The 15731-nt window shown below is 33.1% G+C and overlaps 2 protein-coding genes across 2 annotated transcripts; one reads left to right on the forward strand and one right to left on the reverse strand.

Moving 5' to 3' along the window:
- Positions 1–79: 79 nt before the first annotated feature.
- On the reverse strand, positions 80–1382 carry AIMP1 (aaRS-interacting multifunctional protein 1). The gene is made up of 3 exons (XM_028186650.2): positions 1184–1382; positions 478–981; positions 80–397 (listed from the first exon to the last, which is right to left on the reverse strand). The coding sequence occupies exons 1-3, from the start codon at positions 1289–1291 to the stop codon at positions 110–112; spliced, it is 900 nt and encodes a 299-aa protein (XP_028042451.2). The 5' UTR covers positions 1292–1382; the 3' UTR covers positions 80–109.
- Positions 1383–5891: 4509 nt separating this feature from the next.
- Positions 5892–13705, forward strand: Scm (Polycomb protein Scm). Its single transcript, XM_089737404.1, has 5 exons — positions 5892–7563; positions 7980–8277; positions 9268–9480; positions 10680–10901; positions 11402–13705. Exons 1-5 carry the CDS (start codon positions 6506–6508, stop codon positions 11534–11536), a joined length of 1926 nt encoding a protein of 641 aa, XP_089593530.1. The 5' UTR covers positions 5892–6505; the 3' UTR covers positions 11537–13705.
- The last annotated feature ends 2026 nt before the right edge of the window (positions 13706–15731 follow it).

Genomic DNA, 15731 nt, shown 5'->3' on the forward strand with positions numbered 1-15731 from the left:
GTAGGAAAAGATAGACTTTAATGCTCTATAGATGTATACTTCCTGCAACTCCTGGTGATGTTAAGTTAATTTACTGCAATTATTATGAAAATTTATTGATGTATATATTTTATTTTACATTAACATTGATTAAAGTTGGTGCAATTATTGGACCTTTTCCTGGTACAATTATTGGATTACCCTTATAACAGGCTATCTTTTCATTATTTGTTTTTAAATCAGGTGCACAAGTCTCAAATATTTTCTTTTTGGGATTAAGCACAGCTTCAGGCTCTCTAGGATATCCTTCACATACAACCAAATCCCCTGGTAAAGCATCAGGTGGAGGTATTAAAACTTCAACTTTTTCAGCAGATGATGCACACATTACCATGGCTTCAGATGTTACACCTCTCATCTAAAAATATATTAAAATTTGGAAATTAATTATACCATATTATAGGTAAGATTTTGTTTACTGAACTATAATATTAATACCTTAACTGGTTTCAAGTTGCAGAGTACCATAACTATTCTTTCTCGCATTTCATCTATTGAAACATGGTTTACTAAACCAGACACAACAGTTCGTGGATTTTCTTCACCACAGTCTATTTTTTCCACATACAAAGAATCAGCATCAGGGTGTTTACTAATCTCAACAATTTTTCCAATCCGAAAATCTAGTTTCCTTACATCTACTGCTACATCAGCAGATTCACTAGGTTTATCTTTGGGTTTTTTATTAGAATCTTTGACTTTCTTCTCCTTTTTATCGATAATTGGTTTTTCATTACAAACGGAATCTTGAATAGTTGTAACAATCTTGGTTGTTTCCAGCAGGTCTGTTTTACCAGGTATCGCATACTGCCTCTTTCCGTGTGATATTTCCAAACCTATTAACTCTGCCTTCGCAGCGTTTACCTTCGCCGACAAAGTATTATTTTCTTGTATTAGCTGTTTGATCTTTTCTTCTATTTTAAACTTTTTCACCTCTTCCAGCTTTAGAAAAAAACGTGGAGCGATTACTAATCAAGTGTTTTAAGTGGATTAACATAAACGACATCAGAACAAATTGTTTATTACTCCCAAAGAATAAAATATAATGCTATATTAGTGCTGGCTAAGGAGCTACATAAAAACCAGGTTTTTTTTAATATGCATTATTAGTATTCTTAAAAACCGTACTTTTTTTCAAACGAACCTTTTTACGTAATTCGGCTAGCCTTTTTTCAGCTATATCTGCATTATTTATAAGTTTCGTAACTGACTGAGACATATTTCTACGCAATACAAATGATAATTTTAACATAAATGATAAACAAAACGTTATGATATACAATTCTTATTTTAAGGTTAATTGATAGATACCGTACAATGGGGTAAATAGGGACAAAATCGACCTTCAGATTGAATTTTAAAATAGTTCCAAATAAATAGTCACTGCTCAACCAAAGAAATAAGTTGAGTCTTGAACGTACCTAGGTGATAAAAACCGTTAAATTATTTTAATTATTCATTTTAAAGAAATAATCGGTAAAATAATGGCCGTCCCAATTTACCCAGCGTCCGGGGTAAATTGACACGGTTAAGGGTTAAATTGGGATATTTGTAAGGGTTGTCAACTCGCAGTACTGCGATATATAGGTAGGTGCCATATAATTATTTATATGGACCGAAATGATGAATACAATCCATAATTTAAGCACAATACACAACATAGTGTAAATTAAGCTAGTTTCTATTCCGAAGCGATGTGACGTGAATGATAATCAACAATACAATGATCAAAAAAAGTATGTGCATGTTATATTTTATAAAATTATTATTTAATTTCCTTAAAAATCACAACTCTGAAACAAAATCATAAAATAGAATAAAAAATAGAAAACAAAAGGACTGGAAATGCAATAATACAATTTTATTTAATCAACATTTTCAAAATAATCTTTGAGCAAGAGTAAGATATCAGGTGAATAAGATAAAAAAACAGCTTTATCTGATTATTGCCAATAATAACAAAAATAAAAGAAATTCTTTCTAAGCGAAATAACTAAACTCAATTAATTCACTCACTCATAATTGGATATCTCGGATTTTTAATTAATGCTACATTTAAAATCTGAGGCCTGTTTTTATTTGTGTGTGTTCGTTGTGAATGTTAACAAAATCATGATTCGATGCGTGAATAGATTCTGAAATAACAAAAGTTTTGATTCGTTTGAGTTCTTTTAACTTTTAATTTTTTTTATTGCTATAAAGAACATACGACCGGGCAGATATTACAAGGTAAATGTCGCGAAAAAAAAGTAATTATATATATACTTTTCTTTTACCTATAATACTTACATAAACTAACTGATAAACACATTAACCTTCTTTACATCACGCAATTAAGTGATAGTATAGGCTAAAAAATCTATTATAAGATATCAGTGACAACCCTAACAAGCCATCCCTATTTTGTCTTTTAGCGTTCCAATTTTGTGTTTTTTCGTCCCTAATTTTTCCAGTCTCGTTCCAAATTACCCTACATACGTCCCAATTTTCCCCAAAAAGAAAGGAAAAAATATACATTTTTTATTTTGTCGAAATATTGTATTTAAAATAAGAATATTGCAACTTACCGTTTGTTGTGGTATTTCCAGGTGTATTAAAAACTTATATAAACTGTGATCTTATTGAAAAAACAACGATAATATCACTTTTTTTAAAAGTTCTTTAAGCTGTTTTAAAACGCACTTTTCAACCACTATTTTAAATTTAATTTGACGAATTTTTGGGACCAACTTAACTCATGTTTAGTACTTCCATAATTAACTTGGTTTTTCTTCTATACATTGATAAATATTACCTTAAAGAAAATTAGGTAGATTCCGTGCTACAAGTACTTTGAGAATCTTCCGCAGGTTTGTCCCAATTTACCCCAGGATCCCAATTTACCCCATGTCATGGTAATACAGTACACCGAAGTTTTTTTTCTATGGGATTTTTTGACCTGGTAACTAAGACCTGTAGGTCAAGTTTTATTTTAATTTTAAAAATACGTAACTTTTTTATATGAAAATTATATTATGAGATGAAAGGAAGTTAAATATTATGAAAGATGGCATGAAGTGAAATGAAAACGAAATGAAATGAGATGAGACGATATGGGATGAAGTATAATCTCAGTAAAATGGTGGTTATTTACTGAGACTTTTACAGTGGACTTTTTGGAAGATCCCGAGAAGTTACGTTCAGTATCTTTGTTTCATTTTCCCACATTTGTGCACTTTCACAGATACTAAGCAGTTAATAAACCACCATTATTACATATTTAAATCTGAAGAAACACTAAATAGGCCAATTAAAACAAATCACACAACTTCACTCCTCGCGCTCCCGCCAAAAAGTCCGCTATTATATTGCAACTATAATCTACACTCTATAGAGTACATTTTACATCGCTGCAAGAATTAGGCATGGTCGTTGCGCAATGTAAATGGTTATTGAAACTATCTATAGACAAAATAGCGGTTAGCTAGTTTCGCCGTACTGCAATAACCTGCTAACGTCTACTACCTCAATCACGTCACCGATCACGAACACAAATCACACAACGTTCGGCAATATTCGTTTAACTTCGTACCGCTCGGTCGGCACCTATCGCGACACGTAGCGCAAACATCGGTTCGATCGAAATAGACAATCATCATTTTGTCTCTTTCAAAGTAATGCTAACATATCCTATCCCTAAAGATAGATTACAAATAAAGTCGTAATTACTGAAATATTAATCGCGACGCTAGCTCGTTCGCGTGCACATTAGTTTACTGCTAAACAAAACCCGCTATCGCTCGCTACTGAAATAGCGCGTTTCAAAAGCCGCTATTGACATTTGATAGCTAGTTTCGTTTCGCTAACCGAAAATGCCGCCACAGCCCACCGCTAGCAAGAATGCGTCCCTGATGCCGGCCACTGACATGCGCGCAAATATTCGTACATTGTACGAATGTTTGCGGGCATGTGAAGGGCCGTCAAACATTCATTCGCAAACCTAGCGGTTGTGCAAATGGGTTCGCATACTCAATTTGCGAACCCTCTTGCGCTTCCTCCTCCGCTTGTTTACGAATGTCTCACGAATTTCTCCTCCTTTTTAATTCGTCAATAGAACATTGAAGAGAAAAAGAGTTTTTAATTCTTTCCCAGACATCATTAACAGCCATGCTGTTTTTATAGGATTTCTTTTGATGAAGATACGCTACACAGTAGACGTCACGAACTATGAAAATGGCGTATAGTATACGTCCGTCACCTTCGCAATCGTCGGCGCAACTGGGCAAGCGAATGTGTGGGAGACTACGCGAAGGTTCGAGGTTCGTGCGCTTTGATATCTGTTAAAAAACCGACACATCTTGGAAAACCACGAATGCAGCGAAAACTTTGCATAATCATTCGCAAATGTCGTCCTACACTTGTGGGTTTGCGTTAGGAGTGGGTGATATAAATCGTATCTAGATTCAATATCTATATATCGCAGCAATATCGTTGAATCCGATATCGCCCCGCACGAAATCTATATATCGATATCAGCCGATACACGATATTGCTCGATGTGATGCGCATCGGCATATCGTACCGATTCGTGAATCGAAATCTATATATCGATATCAGCCGATACACGATATTGCTCGATGTGATGCGCATCGGCATATCGTACCGATTCGTGAATATCAGCTACATTCGTTTGGTTCGTATCGAATCGGCCAGAGTGAGTGAGCGCACGATAGGGATATCATGTGATGAATGAAACAGAAACAGGCATTATCCATACAATTGTAAACCTTATATTTAAGTCCATATGTCTGTAGATTATTCTTAGCGTATCAACAGGATACAATTTAGGAAAGAAGTTTCAATTTTCGACCCTAACTTGAATGCAGTATAGCCTATTTGCATCGTTAAATTTAATTTCACGTGCTTTGACCTTGAACTACAATTTTTGGACAAGTGTTTATAAATACTTAAAAGTTTTTTGTGTTTGATTTTTAAAGTACACATTTTTCTATTTTTAGTTGAATCCAAATAATTGAGTTTATTTCTTGTGTTTGTATTAAACTTTTGAAATCTACACTCTTTTGGTATATTTTTTAATTTTAAATTAAGACACAAAATACTAAAAACTGAAAATGATGTAGCCAGTCCTAAGCCTGATAAAAGCATGAAGGAAAGTTTTTTTGATATTTTTATTTTCATGTTCTTTTTATTACTTTAAAATCATATTATAAATTGATATCAGAAAACCAACCGTATAACGTTGACTTAAATCTATATCTACTACGATATTATATCAGCGTATCGTTTCAAATCTCAAATATCATGAATCGAGAAAATCTACTAGCATCCATCAATATATATATATATATTCAGAAAATATATAGATTCAATATCCGATATTGATACTCGATATATAGATACGATTCGATACGCGGCAAAACTGATATTACCCACTCCTAGTTTGCGTATTCGTCCTCATGTGAGTGATTGGTATAACAGTCGGCTCACTGAATTTGGCCCCACCTTTTTTGATTTTCGGATTGTTTTTATTTATAATTATTTGTTCGTCGTTTGTTCGTTAATGTTCGAATGTAAAAATTGTTTGTCCGTCTTTTATTCATTTATAATTACTTAAACAATTGATCACCCTTAAGTTGGCACCTTTTACTAGATATCTTTATTTTTATCATTCAGATTAATTAATTTTGATCAATTATCGTTTGTTCGATGACTATTGGTGATTGTTCGATTATAAAAACAATTAAATTCCCAATTATTAATTATGTTATATCTATTAAGCAAACCATCACCTCACGCCTACATTGCGCATATATATATATTTACAAGTAAAGCTTATATGCAACAAACAATATGCAGTTATGTTCCTACACCATTCTTTTAAAGTTGAAGTACTTCTCACTGCATCCGGCAGAGCATTTATCTCATTTAATAGACAATCTTACTTTATTGATAAAAAAATATGCCATATTTGTGATAAGTTAAATATATTTATGTTGTGTTTTCTGTATTTATACATTGAAACTCAACAAAATTTGTATTTTGAGCAAAGAAACTGTAAACGCTACTACTTAACCGTACTTTTTTTAAAGCATGGTTAATTTAAGTAATTTTTTTATAAAATTATAAGTCTCATGCCGCTTTCTGATTTGCTACTGTGACATCAGCCCTCGAAAATTTAATCAAAATACCTAATTTTGACCAAAACGTATCTCTAGTTACTTTCTATCATGTATCCGAAATTTAATAAAACTAATATGGCCGCTCGAATTTCCAAGCGCGTCATAAATAGGTACCTACCCAAAATACCTACTGTCTGACGTTGTTTATATTTGAGCTTATTTAAGTATCTTTTCCGTCGTAATAGTGATTACGGCATTAAAATATTGCGAAAAATACAATAAATTTCAAGTTCATTGGCAGAAAGTGAGAATGTGTTTAATTATGCGTTGAAAGTTACAATAAAACAATGTCGAATAATACTGTCGGCTCTTCGGGGCCAGCTCCCGGCAAAATACGTGGTCCTGGTAGACCTCCGAAACGTACTTGTACATGGTGTGCTGAAAGTAAGACTCCGTTAAAATATGTTCTACCGACGGAAAATGGTAAAAAAGAGTTTTGCTCCGAAACATGTCTCTCAGAGTTCAGACAGGCGTACAGCAAAGGCGCGTGTCTACATTGTGACACAGTTATACGCGGTAATGTACCTTCTAGCAGCAAAAATTTCTGCTCTACGCATTGTTTGAACATTTATCAGAAGAAAAATGAAAAACGTACCACATCACCACAGTCTGGAAACGGAGCAAACGGAACTGAAAGTAATTCTAACAACAATTCTACGGGTTCATTTTATGATATTTACCAACCTTTTGACTGGACTGAATACATGAAAGAAACAAATAGTGTACCCGCACCTCAAGAATGTTTTAAACAAGCACCAATGCCACCCATCAATGATTTTAAAGTTGGGATGAAGCTCGAAGCATTGGATCCCCGTAATCTGACATCAACATGCATTGCAACTGTTGTTGGTGTTTTGGGTCCAAGGTTGAGACTGAGATTGGACGGAAGCGATAATAAAAATGACTTTTGGCGACTCGTTGATGCTGGAGATATACACCCCATAGGACACTGTGAAAAACATGATGGAATGCTACAACCTCCACTCGGCTTTCGCATGAATGCAAGCAGTTGGCCTATGTTTTTGCTCAAGACTTTGAATGGAGCCCAAATGGCTCCTGCTAAAGTATTTCAAGATGAGCCACCTACTCCCAAATCAAATTTATTTTTTGTTGGTCAAAAGTTGGAAGCAGTTGATAAAAAGAACCCGCAGTTGATATGCTGTGCAACAGTTGGAGCAGTTAAAAATGACCAAATCCATGTTACATTTGATGGTTGGAGAGGAGCATTTGATTACTGGTGTAGATATGATTCTAGGGATATATTCCCTGTAGGGTGGTGTGCTCGAGCAGGTCATCCTTTGCAGCCACCTGGTCAGTGCTACAAAAGTGCTACAACTCCATCAAGGTGTGTAACATTATTAACATCTATTAGTACAATTTTGGGATTATTACTTTTTGAGAAACTTACTGTCTCTATGAATTATTGATTGAATTGAGATGTAATTAGACAAATTTTGTTTTATATGAAAATACATTGTTCGGTATTGTTGTGTGTTATCTTTGTCATTATCTTGTTGAAAGAAAAGTTAAACAGTCTACGTTTAATGACTAGAATTAGAGTTTTCTGATCTTTTGTGAGAAAGACCCATACTGGATAAGAATAAGTATACTTAGACATTTAATAATGAAATATATGATCTAACCACCGATCAATGTAAGACCCAGTAGTAATAGTGAGAGCTACTTATTAACCAACAGACCAATGTGGTGAGTTTCATAGTTGTAAAGTATTCAATGTTAGGTAATTTTATTTCATTTCAGGTTTAAACTTAGACCTACTGGTATACCTAATCCTGCTTTGCCAGAAGGTGGTTCTACTGGTGCTGGAAACTCCTCTACAACACCTACATCAACACCAGCTCCTCTAGTGAGACTTTGTATTCGAAACAGCTGTACTGGTGGAAATAGCTTGTTACCCAGTACAATTTCAGGGTCTGGGCCTTCAGGTGCTGCTGAAGCTCTTGCTAAGGAACTATTAATTGTACATCCAGACCCTCAAAGATTGACAAGAGCAATAATGACTGCATCAAGTAGCTATTCTAATAATAATAAAATACAGGTAACATTTTCTTCATTTACAAGTTTAAAAAAATTAAAATATGAAATACATACATCAATTCATATATTGAGGTGTGGAAGGCTATTTATATATATTATCTATATATATATGTTTGGTATAAGTGAAATTTTGCTTAATATGCAACATTTATCTTTGTTAATTGAAGGTGCATTTTATTTGGTATAAGCATCAACAGTTCAATGTTTTTAATTGAACTTCAGTGGCTTTGATGTAAAGATGCAGAAGTGTTGCTATTTGGTTTATAGCCTTTCACCCTTTCTATGTGTATTCTCTAAACAAAACGTCACAACCGGATGTTTTAGCATTCATTTTATATTGTTTTTATTGCATTAGAGGTATAACAAACTTCAAGATAAAAAATAAATATTCAGAAACCTAAAAACATTAACAAACTTTATTTCATCATTTGATTAATTTTATATATAATATTAATATATAAATAATTTATATATCACAATGTTTCAGTGTTGTAAACACTACGAATTATAAATTTTTCATTTACGAGAATCCATATATACTATTACACAAATTTTAGAAATCCTTTACATGTCCTTATAGCAACATTGCAGTTCAAGCAGAAAATTTTCATAATACCATTAAAATTTATAAAAAAAACATAGATAAAAACTACAAACCTGAGCAAACCTGTTTATCACAGGAATGCTTGCCTGATATGGAAATTGAACCTACAATCTTCAGTGAAGTAGCTAGGGGCCTTAACAGCTCTATAGAGCCTACAAGAATGAAAAAAAATATTGAAATATATTCAATATACAAGGCTTACAGGTGGCACAGAAAATAATTTTTGCATACTTATATGGTGTATAAAATTATAGTACTGAATCACTATCTAGATTTGTGGGTTAGATTGCAATTCTTGTTCACAAAACTACAATTTTCAGGTCTAACAAGTTAACTAAGGTCGGTATTATAGTATTCATTGTAAACTAAAACTTAATTTTGTTATAGGTCTCATCTGGAAGCAAAAATTATACAGTAAAAGTACCTTCAGAGCTTACAAATGATGACCTGAAGAATTGGTTGAAAGCTGTTTGTAGTGGTGTGGGAAGCTGTGTTGGTATGATAAAAATAGATACAGAGGATGTGCCTGCTCAACTATGTTCACTTTGCGGAGATTCATCATCGAATAATGTGTCATCAGCTGTAAAGAGGCCCCTAAATGTAAGCATTTTTTTTGTAACTTTGGTACCGACCCGTGCAGGCTTACAAGACGTCCTATCACCAGTAATTACGCAAATTATAATTTTGCGGGTTTGATTTTTATTACACGATGCTATTCCTTCACTGCGGAAGTTAATCGTGAACATTTGTTAAGTACGTATTTCATTGAAAAAATTGGTACCTGAAACACTGATGCATCGCAACATGCAAATGCATCGGACGTCTTATACTTTAGGCCATAACAACTTCAAAAGGATAAATCCTTTATAATTTTTTATTAATTTTGGATGCCCGTATATGTCGGTTTAATATCAGGATTAGGGTTCACATGCACTTGCCTGCAATCCAGTTAGCTTTGTGGTTGACCGCAAGCAAAAATATCTAAGGTTGCTTCATTAGAACAATGTTATTTTGTTCAAAACATTTTTAAAATGTTCATATTTTCATCAAAAGTGTTTATGCCTCTCCACATAATTTATCTTCTAGTTTTTTTAGTTCCTCAAAAAATATTTTAAAGCTCTTTCCATCATGTCGGGTATGCAAATAAATATAATTGAACTGGAAAAGTATAATATATTCAACTCAAATAATTAATATTTGCCAATTGAGATTATCAATTTCATTGAATTTTATTGCATTCACACAGAAATTGGTAGTGATAAAAGATATTTGTGCTATTGTTCATATTACCACTTATTTTGTATCACTTAATAGATTCGATTACCAACCCTGATGACTTAATAGACATAATGACAAATTTAATGTAATCAGTTAATTTTGTAAACTAAATACAATGTTTTCATAAAACAACTCAAAATAATAAAAATATCCTAGAACAATACATTATAGGCATGTATAAAAAGAGATGGTTTTTTTAAGATGGTATAGACCGGTTTTAGAATTTTAGATGAACTAGAACTATTTTTACAGTTTCATCTTGCGATTACTGTCATTGTTGTTCTCCTTTTCATACAAAGGATTACTAAATGCATGCATAACTGAAATGCTACTTAAACACATTTGCTTAAGTGTGTAACTAAGCTACCTAAACAGTAAACATAATAGTTTTTATATTAGTTATGATGTCTCGAATCCCTTACAGTTTCTATGGTCACAGATGGGTGTCAGACAACTACTACATTATGTGTCGTTTAAAAATTGAATTCCAGTATTTAAAATGAATAAATATTTTATATCAGGATGAGAATATAGCTAACGCAGAGGAGTGCTCTGCAAGCAAGGTGGGACGCGTGTCTCCAGAACGAGCAGAGCCTGCATCATCCACAACCACGACCAGTGGGGCACCTCCTCCGCCGCCGCCGCAGACTCCGCCGGGGGACTGGTCTGTGGAAGACGTCATCGGGTTTATTGCTGCTGCTGATCAGGCCCTTGCAGCACACGCTGACTTGTTCAGGAAACATGTACGTTTTTTTTATAAACATCCTGCACATACAGGAACACAATGATTGTTTAAAAAAGTTAAAAGTATCCAAAATGAGAACATTATTTTTTCCTTGATACTGTAAGCTAGGTCTGTTTAGTTGAGTCAGACTAGCTCTTGTGACACCCATATTCAGTTAAACCAACCAAACGATTCAGCCACTGGACTGACATATTTCTACCTCACCCTGTTCACAATGACTTCAAAATATTCTTAGCTTTCTCAGCTACCTGTACTAATTGGTTAAGAAAAAATTGTATTAAAAATTACCAATACTTCATTACATTGCTTAAAAGCCAATACATTGCTAAATAGTTATTAGCAATAGAAGTGTAAAAGTTTATTTTCATATTGTCTAATACCTATTCCAGTACAAGAGACAAACAGTATCAACATTCATAAATTTTTATTAAAAGATTACTTTGCTTAATATACAAACTTTATATTGTAGAGACATTATAGTTTTATTATCTGTTACAGGAAATCGACGGGAAAGCATTACTATTGCTGAATTCTGGTATGATGATGAAGTACATGGGTCTAAAGTTGGGTCCTGCTTTAAAAATTTGTAATCTTGTTTCAAAAATAAGAAATCATAGACATTACAGCACCTAATAATAATAACACCATTATAATTTTGCTCTAAGAGTTTGAAACTGAGTTTCTGTTTTTTTTTTTGTTAAATTAAGTAAACTTTTCATTATCCTAAATAGTCTGTTTTGTGCTTATTTAATTGCACGCACTTTCTGTCTAGAATCTCAGAAAGATTGGATTAATTCATACATTAAAGAATGTAGGAAACCATCGTTTCTGTATAATTTCTATGAATATAATCATGTCTGTTACACAATCTTGTATAAATGAATTAACTTCCAACAAATTTTTTTGGAATGGCATTGTGTATAGTATATTTTTATAGGTACCTATAAGTTTGAGAAAATGCATTTACTCTAAGATTGTGCAATGCTCATTATCTGATAGTAATAAAATATTGTTGTCTTTTCAGTTGTATAAACAATTTTATCACATGTCATTGCCTGATGAAAACATATTTTGGAATTCAAATTATGATCTTGTACAGAGATTCTATTAGTAGTTTAGGGTCTTAGTGCCTTTCAATTAGATGTATTTACATTTACACGTCCCATAATGCTGCTGTTGAAACAATAACTTTTCGACACCAATTACATTTTAATGTTTTGGATAGCGATTGTATGGATATTTGAAAGAACGGTATACTGTAGATTGTATCGTTTTATAATAAAAGTTTGATGTATTTATGCTCTTAAAATAAAGTATTGGTTTGTTTTGCGGAAAATTTATACACTTGGCAGTAGAGGCCACAACATTTAGTATTTCTGCGTGTGTATATTCTCTGAGTATGTGTACAATATCATTTAAATACATCATGATGACTGATGATGAATTGAATTGTGACAGTTTTCATATCTAGTTCCTTGAATGAGTGGTTGAATGAATTTTTACGAATCGGAATGTCTTGAAATTTTTCATTTCAAGTTTTCTAATTTGCCATTTTCAAATGTTGTAATGATTAAAAAATTAATTCATTATGTGATATTTAAATGTTATAAATTAACGTGATAAAAATTTAAAATTAAACTGTTTAGTTATAATTCCTAATTAATGTATATTTTTAAGTTCACATGACATTAATAAGTTAAGTTCGGTATTTGACAGCTTATTATGTTCTTGTATATTTTTAGATTTAATTGGGCAATTAAGTAAGATTGTGGACAAGAAGAAAAATTGGAGAAAAAGAAGAAATAAACAATAGTAACTATGAATTTATTAAAATTGTTCAGAAATACAGAATTAGTGTTTTTCATGCTGTACAGTGATAGTACTATTTTGTAAAATTGCACGAGGTCGCAGTAGAAATTCTAGACGTGCATTGGTCATACTAGGCAGAGACAGCGATCCCTCTCAATCCCCGTAAAAATATAAATCGCTTATCTCAAATCCACGACAGCCGATTTCAATATATGAAATACAAGTAATGTTTATTTTTTTTTGCTCAGAAATTATTTTGGCTTTTGCTATTTAGTCATTTTATTAATGATTTATTTTTATGAGTCCGTATTTTCGGACTTAGAATGTCGAAATGTATCAAAGGTATCGTTTTATAGATATGTTGATAAATTTCAATTTGCTTTCATTTATCTAGTTTTCTTAGGCTGGACTTTTTTATGAGGTCATCACCATGCGGTCACGGAGTTCATAGACACCGTAATGTGAATACCGTCGCTCACCTTATGTAAAATCATTTCTACAATTTAATTGTCCAGCATTACATAACTTCGTCGGCAGATAGCGATTAAGTAAAGTATGTAAATAACACGATGGAAAGCTTTAGGGAATGCCTAAACAAAAAGGAGCTTTGGAGCAATTCACCATAGGCAATAGCGACGTATTCTTAAATTCAATGGTATAATTTTTTCCTATCAATTCTATAATGTTAAGACAACTTTGTAACGGCGATATATAATAGAAAATAATTACTTGCACTTTCATGGCTGTGTGAGCTATATATTCTTAATGGTTTATAAAATGTTACAGTGATTGTTGTTGCTTATTTAATTAAATCTTTAGCTTTTTGTCCGTGAAGAGAAAATCAAATATATATTCAATATACATGTACTGTAAATATTGATTTGCGAATAATTTTCGCGATGTAAAATAATATTATTTTGTTACAGTAGTAGAGTATATAATTAATTTATGTACATAGGCAGATATGTATAAATAAATTGAAATCCAGAAGTATTTTGTTTTTTATTAAAAGTCATTTATGAATAGTTATTTAACAAGTAATGCACAATGCTGCAGAAGGAAGTGACGAAGCGGAAAAGTAAACGCCCTTATAGAATAGAAGGCTGCGATTCCCCGATCTGGTCTGGTTCGGACCAATTTGGATGTTCAGATCTGATTTATGTGCTATTATCTATGTGCTGCCATCTAGATGGCTTGAAACTAACTGACGGAAAACTTATAAAATAACTATATAGGTGTACATATTGTCTACCATAACGTTTCTGTTAACAATACTTCAAACCATAGAACTAGGTTTCATCATAGACTTATATAGTACTTCAGTGGGTTTCATACTTCAGTGCTTCAAACCAGAGCCTGTCAATCTGTCGTTTGAATATTGTCTTTCAAAGAAAAATGAAATGTCTCAAATTAGAAATAAACATAACTCCTTTAAAATAAAGATAAGATGAATATATCGATTAGAGAATATTAATGATTTTTATACCAAGCTTAAAACAGGTAATAAGTTAATGCTAGCCCAAGCCCCAAGCCTCGCCACAAAGATCGGTCCTGCGCTGCCTGCATCCGGAGGATCCCCGCGAACCTCAATAGGTCGTCGGTCCATCTTGTGGGAGGCTTACCCACGCTACGTTTTCCGGTATAATAGCCGGCAAACTTCTTGAGCATTTGTCGACGTAGTGGGGGTAAGTTCGCGCATGGTACACTCACGTGCAAAAATATTATTTACTCTGCGTCATAATGCTATTAAATTATGAAAATCAACATATTATGTATTTATTTATATATTTATTAGAACATCAACAAAAAATATAGGTTAATAATTGTAATAATTTAATCTTGGGGTAAAATAGATATTCCTTCTATTAAGTCAAAACTAGAGCTGTTGCCAGGTCTTGGTTCAGTTGAAGCGAAGCTGGTATTTGTATTTTTTTTTTCGTTATCCTAATCTTGACCATCATCATCATCACTGTTTTCATCACCCGAGTCGTTATCATCGTGATGAGTCGACATAGGGCTCATTGGTGTAGTTTACAACTCGGTCGGTTCGGTCTACTTTTTTGTCTATAATTAATTATTTTTTGAAGATATTCGATTCGTAGAAATCGAATGTAACTTTTTTCAATTACCAGCTTCCGATTATTTTCTGTTTTTTTCCATCTGAAGCCTAGCTCTTTCATAATTTGTCGTAAACTTCATACCGAGCCATTAAAATTTATATCTTCTTTAAATTTTTCGAAGCCTTTCGACGGTACGGAGTTTCGCTGCTTGTTATGTAGTTATTATGATTACATCTTTTTATTACAGATTGAACGAAACTATCCATTCCGGTAACTTTCTTCTTCCCTGATCTTTTCTTACCCGGAGTCCGAAACACGGCGAGCAAGCCAGAGCCTTTAGCTTCGTTAATAATGCACCTAACAGTACTCACTGATGTTTTTGTTACTTCCGAAGTCTGTTTTACTTTTTCCATATCATTCTTCCCCTGTTTTATAATGAAGCAATATACGTCGTACACAATTTTTCTACCCTTTCTTTTGAATACTACACCAGTTTGTCGCGGCATAGTGTATTTTTTATAAAAAATCAACAAACACTCAACAAATAGCAATGGCAACAAAGTCAACAAGCAATTATAACAAATAACTTAACGATTAATAACGATAGACTTTTCACTGTATGCAAGCGTACTTTTGGGAGCAAGCGGAACGAGGGCGCGGTGCGGGACGCAAGGTTCAACTGATCTACCAATAACGCGCTCGATACGATTTCCCCTGCCGTCGCGCCTCACCCTCACCACCAAAGTGATCTAAAATTCGGTTCTGCGCAGTCAAGGTCATTTGCTCAAGAAGTTTGCCGGTTACTATACCATCAATGAAGGATAGTCGGTATCCGTTATTTGCATAAATGATGGCACCATTTTGTCATAGCTAAGCTTAATCGTTTGAACATTTAACAATTGGTTTGTTTATTTGATTGAAGCTTTGACCTTTTTTATTTGAGAAGGAAATGTCTATCA

Source organism: Bombyx mandarina, chromosome 23 (assembly GCF_030267445.1).
Source record: "Bombyx mandarina strain Sakado chromosome 23, ASM3026744v2".
Classification (NCBI taxonomy): Eukaryota; Metazoa; Arthropoda; class Insecta; order Lepidoptera; family Bombycidae; genus Bombyx; species Bombyx mandarina.